The sequence below is a fragment of the Musca autumnalis genome, unplaced genomic scaffold, assembly GCF_047663935.1.
Source record: "Musca autumnalis isolate F117 unplaced genomic scaffold, ASM4766393v1 scaffold_2, whole genome shotgun sequence".
NCBI lineage: Eukaryota > Metazoa > Arthropoda > Insecta > Diptera > Muscidae > Musca > Musca autumnalis.
The window spans coordinates 21887204-21903753 of record NW_027411755.1 but is presented as its reverse complement, the minus strand read 5'-3'; the positions used below and the strand labels follow the sequence as shown (position 1 = coordinate 21903753).

The 16550-nt window shown below is 34.1% G+C and overlaps 1 protein-coding gene across 1 annotated transcript in view; it reads right to left on the bottom strand.

Moving 5' to 3' along the window:
* The window catches only part of Ddr (discoidin domain-containing receptor 2), a 978256-nt gene that overhangs the window by 335275 nt on the left and 626431 nt on the right, over positions 1–16550 (bottom strand). The window contains exon 8 of the mRNA XM_073967242.1: positions 16071–16210. Within this exon, the coding sequence (XP_073823343.1) occupies positions 16071–16210 (140 nt within the window). The remainder of the gene's footprint in view (positions 1–16070; positions 16211–16550) is intronic.

The window sequence follows — 16550 nt, the reverse complement described above, 5'->3', positions numbered from 1 at the left end:
TTTTGTAAAGCTAATCAAATTTCCTTCTTGATAAAAGTAAATAATTACGCCGTTTGGTGTCTTCTACGCAGCCTAGAGCACCAGGAAAAGCATTTTTCAGTTTTTTAATGCGTTTTTGTCACACTTAAATAACTATAACACAACCATTTGTTACCCGATTTTTAAAAATTATAAATAAAAAATTTACAGTAAATTTCCATTGTGGAAAAAAGAAGTTATGTCCGTATAAAGTTGAAAATCCTAGAAATCCTAGAAGTGACCCAAAGAAACCAAAGGTATTTTCATATTTCATGGACTCCCACAATACAGAATTTATGCATCAGAACCCCTGCAAATTTTCACTGTAGCAAAGTGTAATCTTTGTTCCTAAAGAATACCAGAGAATTTACGCTGCACAGTAGGGCTACAACCAAAATAATACCACGCTGGTACCATGTGCGGAATATTGTCCTGTTAACGAAAACACGTGTTTTAGTTCGATTCTGTGAAAAAAGTTTCCGCACCGACTGCGATTAATAAAGCCCTTTTGATATTTTTTCTATTTAAAATTTAAATTTGCTTTGTTTGAATAAATATTTAGCAGTCTGTAACTATCGCGAATTCGTTGCAAATGATCACATATTCTCTTGTCCGATAGGTGCAATAAATATAAACATATTTATATTGTCAAAGGTGCATTAAATGCTCTAAAATACCGCGACTTGATAACAAAGTGGTCCAGAATGGTTTGATAATGATTTTAAATTATACTAAAACTATTAATAAATTATTATGAAAAGCGTATATGTCATTATAACAAATAAAACAACTACGCAAAGGCTATAGTCGGACGGGCGACCATGTGATACCCTACACCACAACCTCTAGGAATTAGCTATGTGCAACCGCCTTGTACGCTGAATGTCCGGTTTCGATTCCCAGGCCTGGCCATATCACATATTCAACGGTGGCAAAATACCCCTTAGTAATGTTGGCGCTATTTCCTCAGTATTTCAGGCATGAAAAACTTTTCCACAAGTGGCAACTAAGGACACGCTTTTCGGATTCGGCGACAAAAACTAGGTCACATATCAATGAGCTAATATGAATCCATTGATATAAGAAAAACCTCCCTTGTCCCCACTGGGATGATGTGGAACAATTATATAAATTATACATTTCTAAAAAATATGCCAAAATTAGAAAATACACATCGATTAGCATATCCTTCTTTATCTTTAAATTGTCTTTAAATATCAGGTTCCTTTTTGGAATAACCTAATATAAATAAATATATATACAATGTAATTTGCCATATCTCTGAAATTTGATATTTGGGAAAATTGTGAGTGTATTGAAGATCTATCGTTCAAAATTGTGCACTTGTACCTCACATATGCTTGACAATGCACGCAGTTTTGTGATTTTCAGGGCATTTGGAAAATAGTTGATTGTGGTTATATATTGTGATATCAAACATATATTTTATACCGGTAGAAATAACTAATAATGAATAGAAATTCAAATAATTTGCATGCAAACAAATTTATAAATCCCAAAATTATTCATATTCAATTACACACCAAGTAAGATAGTATAAGTCAGCTGCGCTAAGGGTGATATACTGACGAGTTTGGTTCAAAATACGTGGATCTGAAGGTATCGTAATGTAAGGCTATACCAAATCAATTTTAGTAAGGTAACTTCTGATTTTTGAAAAAGTTTGAGAATTATTTTTTGGAAGTATGGACTTACTCCGGAAAAGTTGTACCATTGCAATAGGGACCGGGGAAGGAACCTTCTTCAAAAAAAAAAAAAAATCAAATAGATCCGAGACGGGTCCTCAAACTGCACTTTTCCCAAATTTTGTGTGGGAGGTACTCGAAGGACGGGACCGATATAGTCCATATTTCAACCTGATACATTACTGGATGAAATAAAAGGATGTGCAAAGTTCAGACCAATCAGAAAATCCGCTTGAGAGTTATGTTGCGGATTTGCCATTTTAGTTAGGTTTCTTGTTTATTTTTCAGGGTTTCTTTTCGGCCATAATGTCAGGAAGTATGGACTTGCCATTGCAATTGTACCATCGTAAAATGAGCCGCAGGGATAATCTGCTGAAAAAACCAAAACGATTCGAGAAGACTCTTAAATTTCACTTTTCCGAAGGTGTGGACCGATATAGTCTTACCCGATTTATATCTGAAAGGAATAATAACATATAGAAAGCTTGGACCAAATCGATTGCTCACTTCGGCAGTTATGGTTCACACAAATTTTCAGAAAATTTTTGAACTTTTGTGGAGGAGTTGCCCGAAGGAGTGAACCGATATAGCATATATTTGGAATTAAACTAAGTTTGGGCAAAATATTACGAAGTGTAAAATTTACTTCGAATCGATAGATTCGTTCGGGAGTTATGGTGCGCACCAGTCAGCTAGACAGTAAGAGAGACAGATGAACGGGAAGGGCTAAATCGACACCAAATTGTCTGCAACGAATTTCGTCCAAACATACTTGGCACATCTTTGGTCGTATTTTGTATATATTCCCTTTACCCTAAAGGCAATTGGAAGATAGAAACTGAAAATTTCTCTGTCAGATAGAGACAATTTGTAGCATGGGAGGAAATTGTGGTTCTCTACACAAAACCCATTATTCAGTAGTTATTTTTCCATATGTAATGTATATGTATGTATATGGTAAATTTCAAATTTCTTTTGCAATTCCATTGGAAGAAATGTTAAAAAGATTTTTGCGAGCACATCCGCAATTTTTGGAACATAGATTAAGAAAAAAGTCGTGGTTTTAAATCTGTTCGCGTTCACAAAATTGGATATGAGACAAAAAATTTTAAAGATAGGATTTATAACTGCCATATTACAGCAACAACAAAAGACGAAAACTTATTGTTGGAATATTATTTCAAAAATATATTTTTTTGTTCAATACGAAAAATAGAAAAAACATTTTTGGGAGTTATTCTACTACTTCGCTAAATTTCGATGCAAGGACTGACGGACTTTGCTGAAACTTCTTCAGGGAAAATGCGATGACAAACCCGAAAGTGTATTTGCTTACTTTGATAAACAATAGGATTATGAAATAGAAAGTAATATTGAAATTACAACCAAAGAAAAAACATAAAAGTTAAAAAAACCTAGAATTCGCGAATTCGTTAAAATCAGTTAAGGCGCATGCGCTTTTCAGATACAGCGAGTGCATCTCTATCAATATGTAGCGATTTTTCCACTTTTCATTCAGCGGCCAAAGTGTGCCGTCAGCTACATCTTACTGTTCAAAAAACCTTTATGTGGGTAAAAATTGCGCGATGTACATAAGATTATGAGGCGCATCCGATTTCAGTGACCGCCTATAAAAAATACGTCAATATAACAAATTTAAAACAAATTCGTCAAGAACCGCGGATGTGCTACCAAATTCTATTTTATAGGAAATACGAATATTACTCCAGAATCTCGGTAATTTATGCCACACGGTTTTGGAAAATAATATCATAGCGTATAAAGGATTCCATTTATGTAAAAATTACCAAAGAAAATCGCGGTTCAATGGGCGGAATCATCAAAATATAATTTTGCAGAATTTCCTACTTTGAAGGTATCTATAGTAGATGGATTTGAAAGCGGAAGGGTTCATTAGATCCGGCGCGTAAAAAAAACTAAAATCACGCGGGGTTCAAGGGTACCTAAGTCACAGTTGTACATTTTGAAGCCAAAAAATAGGTTTTAAAGAAAATTTACGCACCAAAGTTTCGACTTTGGACTCCTATTACTAGGGAGCTGTATGAAGCACATTCATGAGATATACATCAAACGACGTGGAATCACGAGTTCTGCAATCCAATAAATAGTTTGGGTAATTATCTGTTTGCGCCCTCCAACTATAAGAAAAATTCAAAAAACCCAGATTTCAAAACTTCAAAATGTCAGCATCGATTTTAGGAAGATGCAGTGTATATATAGAAAAGTCATACATTAGAACCATGTTGCCCAAGGGGTATTCTTCAATTCTTTCTTTGAGCTCAGGTCTGAATTTTCCGTGGTTTGACCAGAAATCAAGAGGGAACACAAAAACACTTGTAAACTTCAACATATTTTTACCCATTTTTTAATATTACCACCAACACAGCTTCCACATAAATTATTTGTTATGTTTCATTTTATGCGACCCCGGCTAAAACACTTCAATTAATATAAATTCATATTGTATAAAATATATTGAAAGTTCGCGACTTATTAAATGGTGAACCTCAACTTCAACGATTGTAAAACATTTTTGAATATTACCATATGCCATCCAGGAATTAAAATATGGACCAAAATATAATTTGTATATTTTTCATACAAAAATAATGGTCTATGTCACCCGATAAATAATATCAGATCATCTTCCAAAATTGTAGACATCTTCTTCTACCTAAACTCTTACCTCGTGCAAAATTTCGTGACTATTGAGCTATAATTGCGACCTCTAGCGTGTTTATGATAACACTACCAACAAAAAACTGGATATATTAGGCTGTAATTCTGTTATATGATCACGTACATCAACATAATTGACATCAATGGAAAGGTCGAAAGATCATCTTCCAAGTATAACTTACTTTCTCGGAATGTCTATTCCAGAAATAAAGATATAAACTGTACAAATTTTCACAATTTTCACACAAAAGTTGTGGCCCATTTAGCCCTCTAAATATTATCTGATCGCCATCTCATACTGCACGCTTCTTCTTCGTCATATACTCTTACCTTATTTAAAATTTCGCGTTGATCGGACTATTATTGCGACCTACAGAGCCGATACAAAATTGGATAAATATTATGTTTTTGATCCATTTCACCCCCTAAGTATTTCACGATCATCACCAATAAAAATAGGGATCTATTCTAGTATGAACCCGACCTCCATACAACCGACCTCCATTCGTGACGATCGGTCCATAATTGCGGCCTGGAGTTCGATTACAATTTATAATGGACAGACACACATCTCAAAATCGCTTTATCCCGTCGAGATATGAAGATTGGTATACCACATTGGGGGCCTCCGACGCATATTTCGCGGTGTTACATGTATTTGTAACAATACAAACTAAACTAGGGTATTATAACCCTTTCCAGATAGTGGTGTAGGGTATAATTATTAAATAATGCATTACTGAACTTCAATACATTTGGTGCGGGAACTTTTTTCGTGATAGAGAAAAAATGACACCGCATTTCATAGTAGTTTTTCATGCTATACACGGCTATGTGGTGGTATTTTTGATACTTACAAAATAGTTATAACCCTGCTGCACAGTAACTCAGAAGTGTACTTTCCTGACTATTACCCCGATTTTTGTTATTATCGAATAGTGGTCTTCAGATCACACATTTGTAGCTATTTTAGAAAATTTTCTGAAGAACGAAACAGCAATTTCTCAAAATTATTAAAAATATGCGGGTAATTTTCTTTATTAAATTGTTGTTGATGCAGCAACACAAGTTTGTTTGCACCTGTGTAATGTAATGGAGTGGTCTTAGAATATGCATTTTTACTCCGTCTTTGTACTGCCTGCGCAACAGCATGAGTATGAATGTTGAATATCATTGATAGGCTTGTTGATCTAGAGGTTCTAGTTTATGCCTTTGGACCTCTTTATCTACATCATGGAGATCTCTCCTGACGAGACAGGGTGAGGAAAGCCTTTCCATAAGATTGTAACAGGGATGCTCATAGACATAACATCCAAGCAGGTAATGCGTCTGCAACTTTTTGTTGTGCTGACGATTCGGTGAAATATTCACCACTAGACCGGCTTCTTAAGGAGGCACTCAGTTGCAGTTCTCAGGGCCATAATGGGTCATGTTTGAATATATAAGAGGCCAACTGGCAGATGTCAACTTAAAGATTTTTTCCTATTTCTGATCTTATCGCAAATAGCAAAGAATTGTGGGCACGACTTTAACATGCTATGGAATGTTACACATGATTTCTTGCGCTAGTTCGTGGCCACCATCTACCACCATGTTTAGGAAGAGTCTCATTTCATCAGTCCAAGTGGTGAACAGTGTGCCAGTAGGTTTAGCGTTTGACATTTTCATGATCCTCAGATGGAAAAACTGCGATGCGTCAGTTATTAAGACATTTCATTTATCAAATATGCAATCAACGATAAGACCAGACTCAAGAGCGTACATTCATCCAAATACATTATGATATCTATGTCCTTTTAAGGGTATGGAAATTATAAATGTATTAAATAGTTCCGGAGATATCACCACACCTTGGTGAACTTTCTATTTCACTCTAAAAGTATTCGACTTTGTACTTCTGAATTCCGGAAACGACTAGCGTTCACATTTATAATTGAATAACCAACATTTGAAACACGACTGGAGGAAAGTCTTCTCTAAGTCCTCGAACTTGTCAAAGCATAACCATTACGATTCCGTGTGGGCCCAATGCTTTGAATCATTTCATAAACGACGTAGTAAGCTCCTCTTCGAATTGACACTCTAGGGATACTCCATAAGCTGCCGTTTAAAATAACACTTCTTCGGATCTGTTACGCCGCTGAAAGCAAAAACCGTTATATCATTCTTCTATCCCTGATTGGAGAGTGATTTAACCGTTCCCACAATTTACTCCACCCCATTTTTGGCCATCTATACATGAAGACATTAGAAGACTTCTTTGTATTCCAGACGGATCCCCTAGTCTGTCCTCTGTTGGCATTCTAAGAAAATATGTATATATAAGAAGACCTGTTGTTCTTTAATGGTCTTCTATAACATGACCCATTGGTTTTCCTTGAGATGACCTATAGGTCTTCAAGAAGAAGACAAGTTGCTCTGCAATGAAATGACCTATTGGCCTCCTTCGAGAAGATCTATTGGTCTTTTAGGATGAGACTTATTGATCTTCTATGGGAATACCTATTGTTCTCATATTAGAAGATTTATTAATCTTCTATGATGTCCTTGAGAAAAACTATTGCTCTCCTATGTGAAGATTTCTTGGTCATCTTTGTTGGCCTCCTATTACAAGATATATTAGTCATCTATAGGCCTTCAATGAGAAGAAATGATGGGCTTCATTGAGAAGTCTTATTAGTCTTAGACCTATTGGTCTCCTAGGAGAAAACCTTTGGGTCTCCTATAAGATGACTTATTAATCTTCTGTGGGACGACCTATCAGTCTTCTATTAGAAGATCTATTCGCCTCCGGTGAGAAGATCTATTGGTCTCCTATGAGGAAACCTTTCGGTATTATATGAAGAGACCTCTTGGTGAGATTAGCCATATTGTCCTTCTTTGAGAAGACATAATGGGCTCCCATTAGAAGACATATTGGCCTACTATTAGAAGACCTATTGGTCTTCTATGAGATGACCTACTGGTCTCCTTTGAGAAGATACTTTGCTTTCATTTGAGAAGGTATTTTGGTCTCCTCTGAAAAAACCTGTTCGTTTTCAACGGGAAGACTTCTTCGTCATCTATGAGAAGAACTATTGGTCTTCTATGAGAAGACCTTTTGGTCTTATTGGTCTTCTCTGAAATATTGAAATATTGGTCTTCTATGGTATTCAATAAGAAGATTTTCTGGTCTTCTATGAGAAGACCTTTTGGTCTTAAATTTGTCTTATATGAAAAGACCTGTTAATCGTCTATAAGAATTCTGATGGGTTTCTATTGGTTTTCTATGAGTCGATCTATTGGTATCCGATTAGAAGAACTATTCGCCTTCTAATAGAAGAATTGTTTGTCTCCCTGAAGAAAGACTGCGAAGACCTATTAGTCTTCTATGTTGGTTTTCTATGAAAGACCTGCGGGTCTTCTATGAGAAGACCTATAGGTTTTCTAGAAGAAGGCCTAGTGCTCTTCTATGGGAAGTACATGTGATCTCATATAAGAACTATTAGTTTTCTATTAAATGAACTACGAGAAGACCTTCTGTTCTTCTGTGAGAAGTCATGTTGGTCTTCTATAAGTAGACCTGATTGTCTTCCATGATAACGACAGGGGGTCTTCTAAAAAAATACCTGTCAGTAAGAACTCTTGTTGATCTTCTAAATGAATGGAAAATGACCTGAGCCAGGCTAAGCGACGCGTTGCCAGGACTCGCCAATATTGAGCTATAAATTAGATTGGCTAGCGCTGTACTCCTTTGGGCTTTGCTAGGACGGAAATCCAAAAAAAAATTTAAAGGGAAATTGGACCCTGTCCATAGGTTTTCATCAAAATAATTGGGGATCGGGCCCTAAAGTGGACTTGTTACCTGATAGTAATAATCAAGTCCCAATTGGTCTATATCGGACAATTTCTATCTATCGAAGTATCCTCGGGTACCTGCCCCAAAAAAATTTTAAATATTAACTTTTATTTAGGGCTGTTCGAGGATCGTTTTGAAATTTTTCCTGAAGATAGTCCTCCATGGTCTTAAATGTCTAAAAAATCCTTTGGTGACTAAAATAGATTAACTGTCATTGGTCCAACCGGTGCACATCATAATATGTCTTACAATCTTAAATCAAGTTCAAAGATGGATTATATCGGCCAACTTCTTCGTACTTTGCTCACAAAAGTTCGAAAAAAAATTCACTTCAGTGCAGTTTAAGGGCAGTTCGAAAACCGATTTGGAATTTTAACAAAACGCAGTCGAAAGTAGTGGCTCTAGCGTTTGGATATAATTCCATTATGGACTACATCGTCCCATGCCTTGATGTACCTCTTCCGTATACATGTATGGTAATACGGGGCGCCTTCGCCACGTTTTTGTTCAAAATGTTCTCATATCGACACCGTTAAAGTTTTTCAAATATTATTTTTGGTAAAAACCAAGTAAGCCAAGGCTATAGTCGGACGGGGCCGACCATGTGATACCCTACACCTTTACCACTGGGAATTAGCTTTTCACAAATGACATTTTCTTTATGAAACAAATAAACTTATTGTAAAAAATAACTTTGTGGATTCTGGTACCGTATCACACCAAGCTTAAATAATAATAATATATTAATTGTTTCACAAACATCTCAGAAGGGACAAGGGAGACTTCTCTCATATCTATGAGTATGTGTACCCCGATTCATGTTCGCTCAATGATATGGGACCCACAGCTTATATCCGAGTCCGAACGGCGCACAATGGTGCCACAGTGGACAAAAATCGAAAAATGTGTTATCGACTTTTTATAATTTTATGGTTTTATTTTATAGAGAACACTTCAGCTAGGACAATCGTGAAAGAATTTTGTCGATATATGGTATTACTATAAAGTTATAGCTCCTCAAACATAGAACAATTTTCGTAGGTAGCTTATATTTAAATTTATCCAAAAAAGGACCACATGTTCATGAAACTGTATTTAAACAAGTTATTAGAAATATTAAAACTTTTGAATTGGGAATTAAAGAGCGACCAATAGCCCTCCTTTTTGTGAACAAAAAAGTTTACATAAAATGTTTATATATCAAGTACCATTATGTTGATTGAAGCAATAGCATGTTATGAATTACTCACGAATATCGCTTCTTTCATGGAGTGTATCTAAAAATTGCAGCTTCGGACAATTGGTAAAAGAAACAGACATCCCTTTCGAATAAAATTATGCAAAAAATATGTCGACTTTTATGTATTAATAACAATTGTTCAAATTTATCGATGTAGCCTTGATTTCTGTAAATGTTTATTTTAATTGAAAATGTTTATTCATAATATTGTATTGAACATTTTTCACAGTCTGTTGTCAACCCTTTATAATAAACGTTGTTATATTTTTAAAAAAAAGAATCCTCGGAGTACTTTTAATTTTTTAACAAATTACATCCGACAAAATCCGATTCTTTGAGACCTAACCATATTTCCATAAACAGTGTGTACGAATAATACAAGTTTCCTGAGATTTTGTTCGGAAATACTGAAAACACGGTTATGACAAGAAATTGTAAAGATTTTTCCGAACTTCTACCCTCTGAATAAACCATCCTACTTCGAACTCTCACTATCCGAAATTCCACCCTACGAACAACCCCATTCCGAACTTCCACCCTGCGAACAACCTCACAAATCGATGTTTCTCGATTTTACATTTAGACTAAACTCTATTTGAGAGACTATTTTTATTTATTACTATACCCTCCACCATAATATTTCATTTGTAACTCATCGAAATAATCATTTGCGACCCTATAAGGTATATACATATATTTTTGATCAGCGTAAAATTCTAAGTTGATTTAACCACATCCGTCCGTCTGTTGTAATCACGCTATCTTCCGAACGAGTTGAGATAGGGGGATGAAATGCTGTTCACACGTGTCTTAAATCAAGTTGGAAGTTGAGCTTTGTTATAGCCCCCATATAGCAGTGCCGTCGATTTCAGCTATTTTAAGGCTTTTAGCTACATTTTCAGAACGAATTAGTTTTAATATGCTTCCAGAACTTACCGACATAGGCCCATCTTTTATTATAGCCCCCATATACCGCCCTATTTCAGCTAATTTGTGGTTATTAGCTACATTTCCAGGACGAATTAGGTATAATTCAGTCAATCACCAAGAAACGTCTCCACAAAAAATTATGGATATAGGTCTACGTTTTTTTATAGCCTCCATATAGCAGTACCGTCCGATTTCAGCTATTTTAAGGTTTTTAGATACATTTCTAGAAAGAATTAGTTATAATTAGACAAGTAACTTCTCCACTTTGTGGAGAAAGAAAACTAATTACTCTATGCAGAACATAACGCTTTTTACTTGTTTGATTTCGCTTAATTTTATTGTATTTTATTTTATTTGTATTTCCCTTCATTTTATTTTAGATTATTTTATTTCACTTAATTTTATTTTACTTTATTTTTTAACTTTATTTTATATCAATTTACTTTACTTTATTTCACTTAATTTTATTTTATTTCTTCATTTTATATTGTTTTATTTTTTTATTTTATTTCATTTTATTTTTTATTTTATTTTACTTCATTTGATTTGTTTTGATCTTATTTTAATTTATTTCGTTTAATTATTATTTAATCTTTATTAAAATTATTTTATTTTATTTTTATTTCATATTAATTTATTTTGTTTTATTTTATTAAATTTTATTTAATTTTATTTTATTTTATTTTATTTTATTTTATTTTATTTTATTTTATTTTATTTTATTTTATTTTATTTTATTTTATTTTATTTTATTTTATTTTATTTTATTTCATTTTATTTTATTTTATTTTATTTTATTTTATTTTATTTTGCTTTATTTAATTTTATTTTACTTTATTTCACTTAATTTTATTTTATTTCACTTTATTTTATTTTGTTTTATTTTAATTTATTTTATTCTATTTTATTTTTTATTTTATTTTATTTCATATTATTTTATATTATTTTATTTTATTTTGTTTCATTTTATTTCAGTTTAATTTTATTTTATTTTATTTTATTTTATTTTATTTTATTTTATTTTATTTTATTTTATTTTATTTTATTTTATTTTATTTACTTTTAATAATATTTACTTTTAATAATATCAGTTTCATTTCATTTTTTCGCTCGTCTCAATTTTACATGTCTTATTTATTATTGCCAAGTAAAAAATGATGCAAAGATGATAAAACGTTCTGTGGAACAAATATCATTCACACTTTGCAAGAGAACTGAGAGACTTACCAATATGGCGGAAAATTGAGCAAGAGAGCACAACAACTGTGCTAAAAGAACAGTGATAGACAAATTTGCTAAGTGCAAGGGAAATTGAAAAGTAATTTTGTGGAACAAAAAAAGGTTATCACTTTTAAAAATAACTACTTTTTGATAAATGCAAAATGAAAAGCGATAAGTTGTTTCGAGGAATAGGGCCCTGATCGCCAACTCAAATTGCAAGTTTCTTCTTTGTCATATACTCTTACCTTAATTAAAATTTCGAGGTGATCGGACTATTATTGCGTCCTACAGAGCAGCTACAAAATCGGATAAAAATTATGTTTTTGGTCCATTTCACCCGCTAAATATTTCACGATAATCACCGATCAAAATAGCGATCTATTTTGATGTGAATCCGACCTCCATACCAAATTTCGTGACGATCGGTCCATAATTGCGGCCTGGAGCGTGTTTACAATTTATAAAGGACAGACGGACACACGGACGGCCGGACAGACACACATCTCAAAATCGCTTTATCTCGCCGAGATATGAAGATTGGTATACCACATTGGGGGTCTCCGACGAATATTTCGCGGTGTTGCAAGAATTTTTACCAAAACAAACTTATAATACCCTTTCCACATAGTGGTGTAGGTTATAATTAGCATATCTTGGCTATAAGTTTTGATATATACTCGTAAATGGTTACAATTATAAAAAATGTTCGGAAAATTTCTGCGCACGATAACTCTTGAAGGGAATAACCGATTCGGTCCATACTTTGCACATCGTGAAATTTCTACTGGACTAAATTGAGGTTCCAATCTGGTCCACTCCTTCGGGTATCTCCCATACAAAAAGTTCAGTTTAGGACCAGCTCATGAATCGCTTTGATGTAACAATTTGTGTTCCCTGCCTTCCAAACGACGGTGCAAGATTCATCAGAGGCAAGCCCATACTTCCTGAGAAAATAGCCTGAAAGTTAAAAAAAACTATGACACCGTGTGTAGTGATTGGAGCGCAAGATAACTCTCGAACGGATCTGCCGATTCGGTCCAAAATGTGGCCGTCGTAATATTTTGTGCAAACTTAGTTTAAGTCAGAAGATAAGCCATATCAGTCCACTCCTTCAGGTACCTCCCCCACAAAAGTTCAAAAATGTTCGGAAAAATTGTGAGCACGAGAACTTTTGATGGGAGTGACCGATATGGTCCATACTTTACACATCCTAGTATATCTACCAGATATAGATCAGGTTCGAATATGGACTATATATGTCCACTCCTTCGGGTACCTCCCATACACAAATTTTGGATAAATTCACTTTAAGACCTGCTCTCGAATCACTTTGATTTTTGTTGAAGCAACTTGCATTCACTGCCTCAATTACGACAGTTAAAGTTTCTTTCAGGGGCAAGTCCATACTTCTTGAGAAAACAGCCCGAAAGTTATAAAAAAAAACCCCTATGGCACCATATGTAGTGGTTGGAGAGCTCGAACCGAATACTGCGTTCGTCCACACTTTGGATATTGAAATATTTCTTCGAATATTAGATGAAATTCGAAGATGGTGCTTATAGGTCCACTCCTTCCGGAACTTCCCACATAAAAGCTCGAAAATATTCGCTAAACTGGTTAGCGTGATTTTTCATAGCCGTAGCAACCGATTTGGCCCAAACTTTGGATTTTTAAATATTGTCGTTTTTGTTCAAATTTGGGCCCTATCTGTCCAATCCTTGTCCAATCCCACACAAATGTTCAAAATTTTTGTGTGGTTAAGGGTCTGTTCGAGGATCCTTTGGACATTTTTACCGAAGGTTTTTCTAGTGGTCCTGTTTACAGCGATATTAGGTTTTTGTAGGCTAGTGTGATAAAAAGCCCTATCTATCGATATCCCCGCAAATTTCTGAGCTTTAATCCTATCCATACTTTTGTCGGTTTAAAATCCCAAAATTTTGAAAACCCCCCTAAATCCATAAGTTTTTTTGGGGGAAAAAAAGTATTTCAATCCACACAGGCTGAGGGTATATTCCTGTCGGCAAAGCCGACTGATACTTTTTTACTTGTTTAATTTTTTTTCCATGGACCCACTAAAATGGAGTAACTGTGATTGGTGCCACATGTGTCATAATATGTTTTCAAATTGGCCAACTTCTTCGGGACATTTCTCCCCAAATTAAAAAAAAAAAGATTCGATTAAGTGCAGTTTAAGGGTTGTTCGAAAATTGAATTGAATTTGAAATTTTAATCGAAGGTAGCCTCGCATTTCTGTTAAGAGTAATATAAGTTTTTTTTTGGCGAGTCCATACTTCTCGATAGTAATGGCTCCAAAATCTATATCAAATTCCATGATCCACATCCAATTATGTGATGATGACTAGAATATCAAACAAGCTCATTTTCTACGGGAATACTTGTGAAACCTATTGCACAAATCTCTAAAAATGTACGCTAGAAACTTCCTCAACCTTTTTTCAGCTACGAAATTGTCACTTATTTTTTTAATTATGGCTCTGTTCATAGGACATTTAGGTCCACTTCTCCTGTTATTGTTTTTACAGTGTTTTATTTAACTTGCTTTGGTGTCCGTTTAAATTTGGGTGACTTCCTATAGTCCCCATAAAGCGGTACCACCCGATTTAGTTCAAATCTGGTAAATCATTTTTAACACAGTTGCAGTTGACCAATCGAACTGAAGATTTGCACACTTGTCAGATTGGGATGACAATATATGAATATGTAACCAAAACCAATATGGGTCCGTTTTTTCTCCTATAGCCCCCATATAGCGGTACCACCCGATTTAGTTCATATCGGGTAACTCATTTTTAACACAGTTGCAGTTGACCAATCGAACTGACACTTTGCACTCTTTTCAGATTTGGATGACAATACATGAATATGAAACCAAAGTCAGTATGGGTCCATATTTGCCTATAGCCCCCATATAACGGTACCACCCGATTTCAGGTGTTTTGAGGATTTTGTCTTCATTTTTAGTCCGACTTGGCTGTAACTTGGCATTTGGAGTCCCCAATTGTACAGAAACTCCACCACCAAAAATTGTGGACATGGGTCAGATTTTGGTGTAGCCCCCATAAAACGGTATCACTCGATTTCAGGCAATTTAAAGTTTTTATCTACATTTTCGGCCTAAATTGACTGTAATTTTGTTATGGTAAAAAATGGTCAGTGGTCAAAAAATTTATTTACTAAAAAGTTAAAAATAAAAAATAATTAAAAAAAATAAGTTACAGTGTTTTATTTATAAATGCACTTAAAACTAGAAAAAAAATATTATGAAATCTCTCAAATAAAACGCTTGTCGATTAACATTGTCAAAATTTTTAATTCAAATGCAAGCGTTTTATTTGAGAGATTCCATCATGAAAAATCATTTTCTAGTTGTATGTACATTTATAAATAAAATACTGTAACTTAATTTTTTAAATTATTTTTTATTCTAGTGGTTGGCTTAGAGTATATAGCAGTTGGCAAAGCCGACTTATTTTTCTTTGCTTGTTGATAAGTCAATTAGTGATAATATATAGACTTAACGTCAATAATTCGTTGAATTACAACCCCATCATCATATTTATTGAGGAACTAATAAATCTTTCATGGATTGAGTGGGTAATCAACACACATTAAAAAAGAGAACCGCTTCATAAATCGTTCATTTTCGTTATGGACTTTTTTACCCCCTCAAAACAATAATTCGATTAACACTCCGCAGAATTTCTCCACCAAAGGGATATTGTTTATTACCCTGTTTGTGTGTGGTAAAGAAGTATGTCAAATTTAAAACAAATTAATCATCGATTGACGATTAGAAGTGGTAACAACGAACATTGTTTGATATCAATGCATTGATTATAACTAGCATAGCTTGTATTTGAACTGTTTATCTCTGCTTCCCCCAAACTCCAACAACAGCACAACAGGAAAGATTCATTTACCAGCTATGATAACAATAATAAATGTTTTAACGCTTTTCCAGCTAATATTTGATTGGGTGGTCATTCAATTGTAGAGGGAATTTTTCTTTTCACTTATCCCCACGCGCACTCACACACACACAGAAAAATTATCTTTTTGTGTCACCATAAATTACAACAATGTTAACAAATGAAAAATTTGGAAGTGATGAATTTCCACGGTTTCCAAAAAGGGATTGGAGAAATAAACAACATTATTATTTATGATAAATGACTTAAATTGGACTTTTTTGAAAAAAATGAAATTACCCCTTTTTTCAAATCATTAAAATGAGTTATGATGTTGAAGTGAAGTGTCCACAAACGAAAAAATTATGACAATTCGATTTGTATCGTTTTCAGTTAATGCTTTAAACTCATTACAATGAATTATGATATGAAGGCCGTTACACTTTGCTTGTTGGTCGTAAATAATGAGAGAGGGTTCCGATACTTACTTGGACATCTTTGATGTACATATTGTTAGTGTGTATAACCACTGCACTGAAGTTCCGTACACCATCAAATTCAAAGGTGATTTCGACAGGACGTCCTTGCAGGTTTGGTGTGTCATTGCGCCAACCAACCCATTCATAACCTGAAATTATGAGATACAAAATATTTTTAATAATTTTTCAAGAAAATATTTTTCAAATGATCAATGGATGATTTCTATTACTGAAATTCGCTGAATAGTTATACGCTACATCGTAGTGTGGAAATGCTATTAAATGTTTGTTTTCCCCAAAATGCATGAAACTGCACAGTCTTGAAGTGTTCTTTGAACAAAATAAGACCTATTAAGGTCTTTTATAGACAGAAGAAGGCCACTTGAGGTCTTCTATGAACAGAAGTAGAAATGTTAAGGTCTTCTATATACAATAGAAAATCTCTTGAGGTCCTTTAAAAACAGAAGAAGACATCTTGAGAAGAGCATA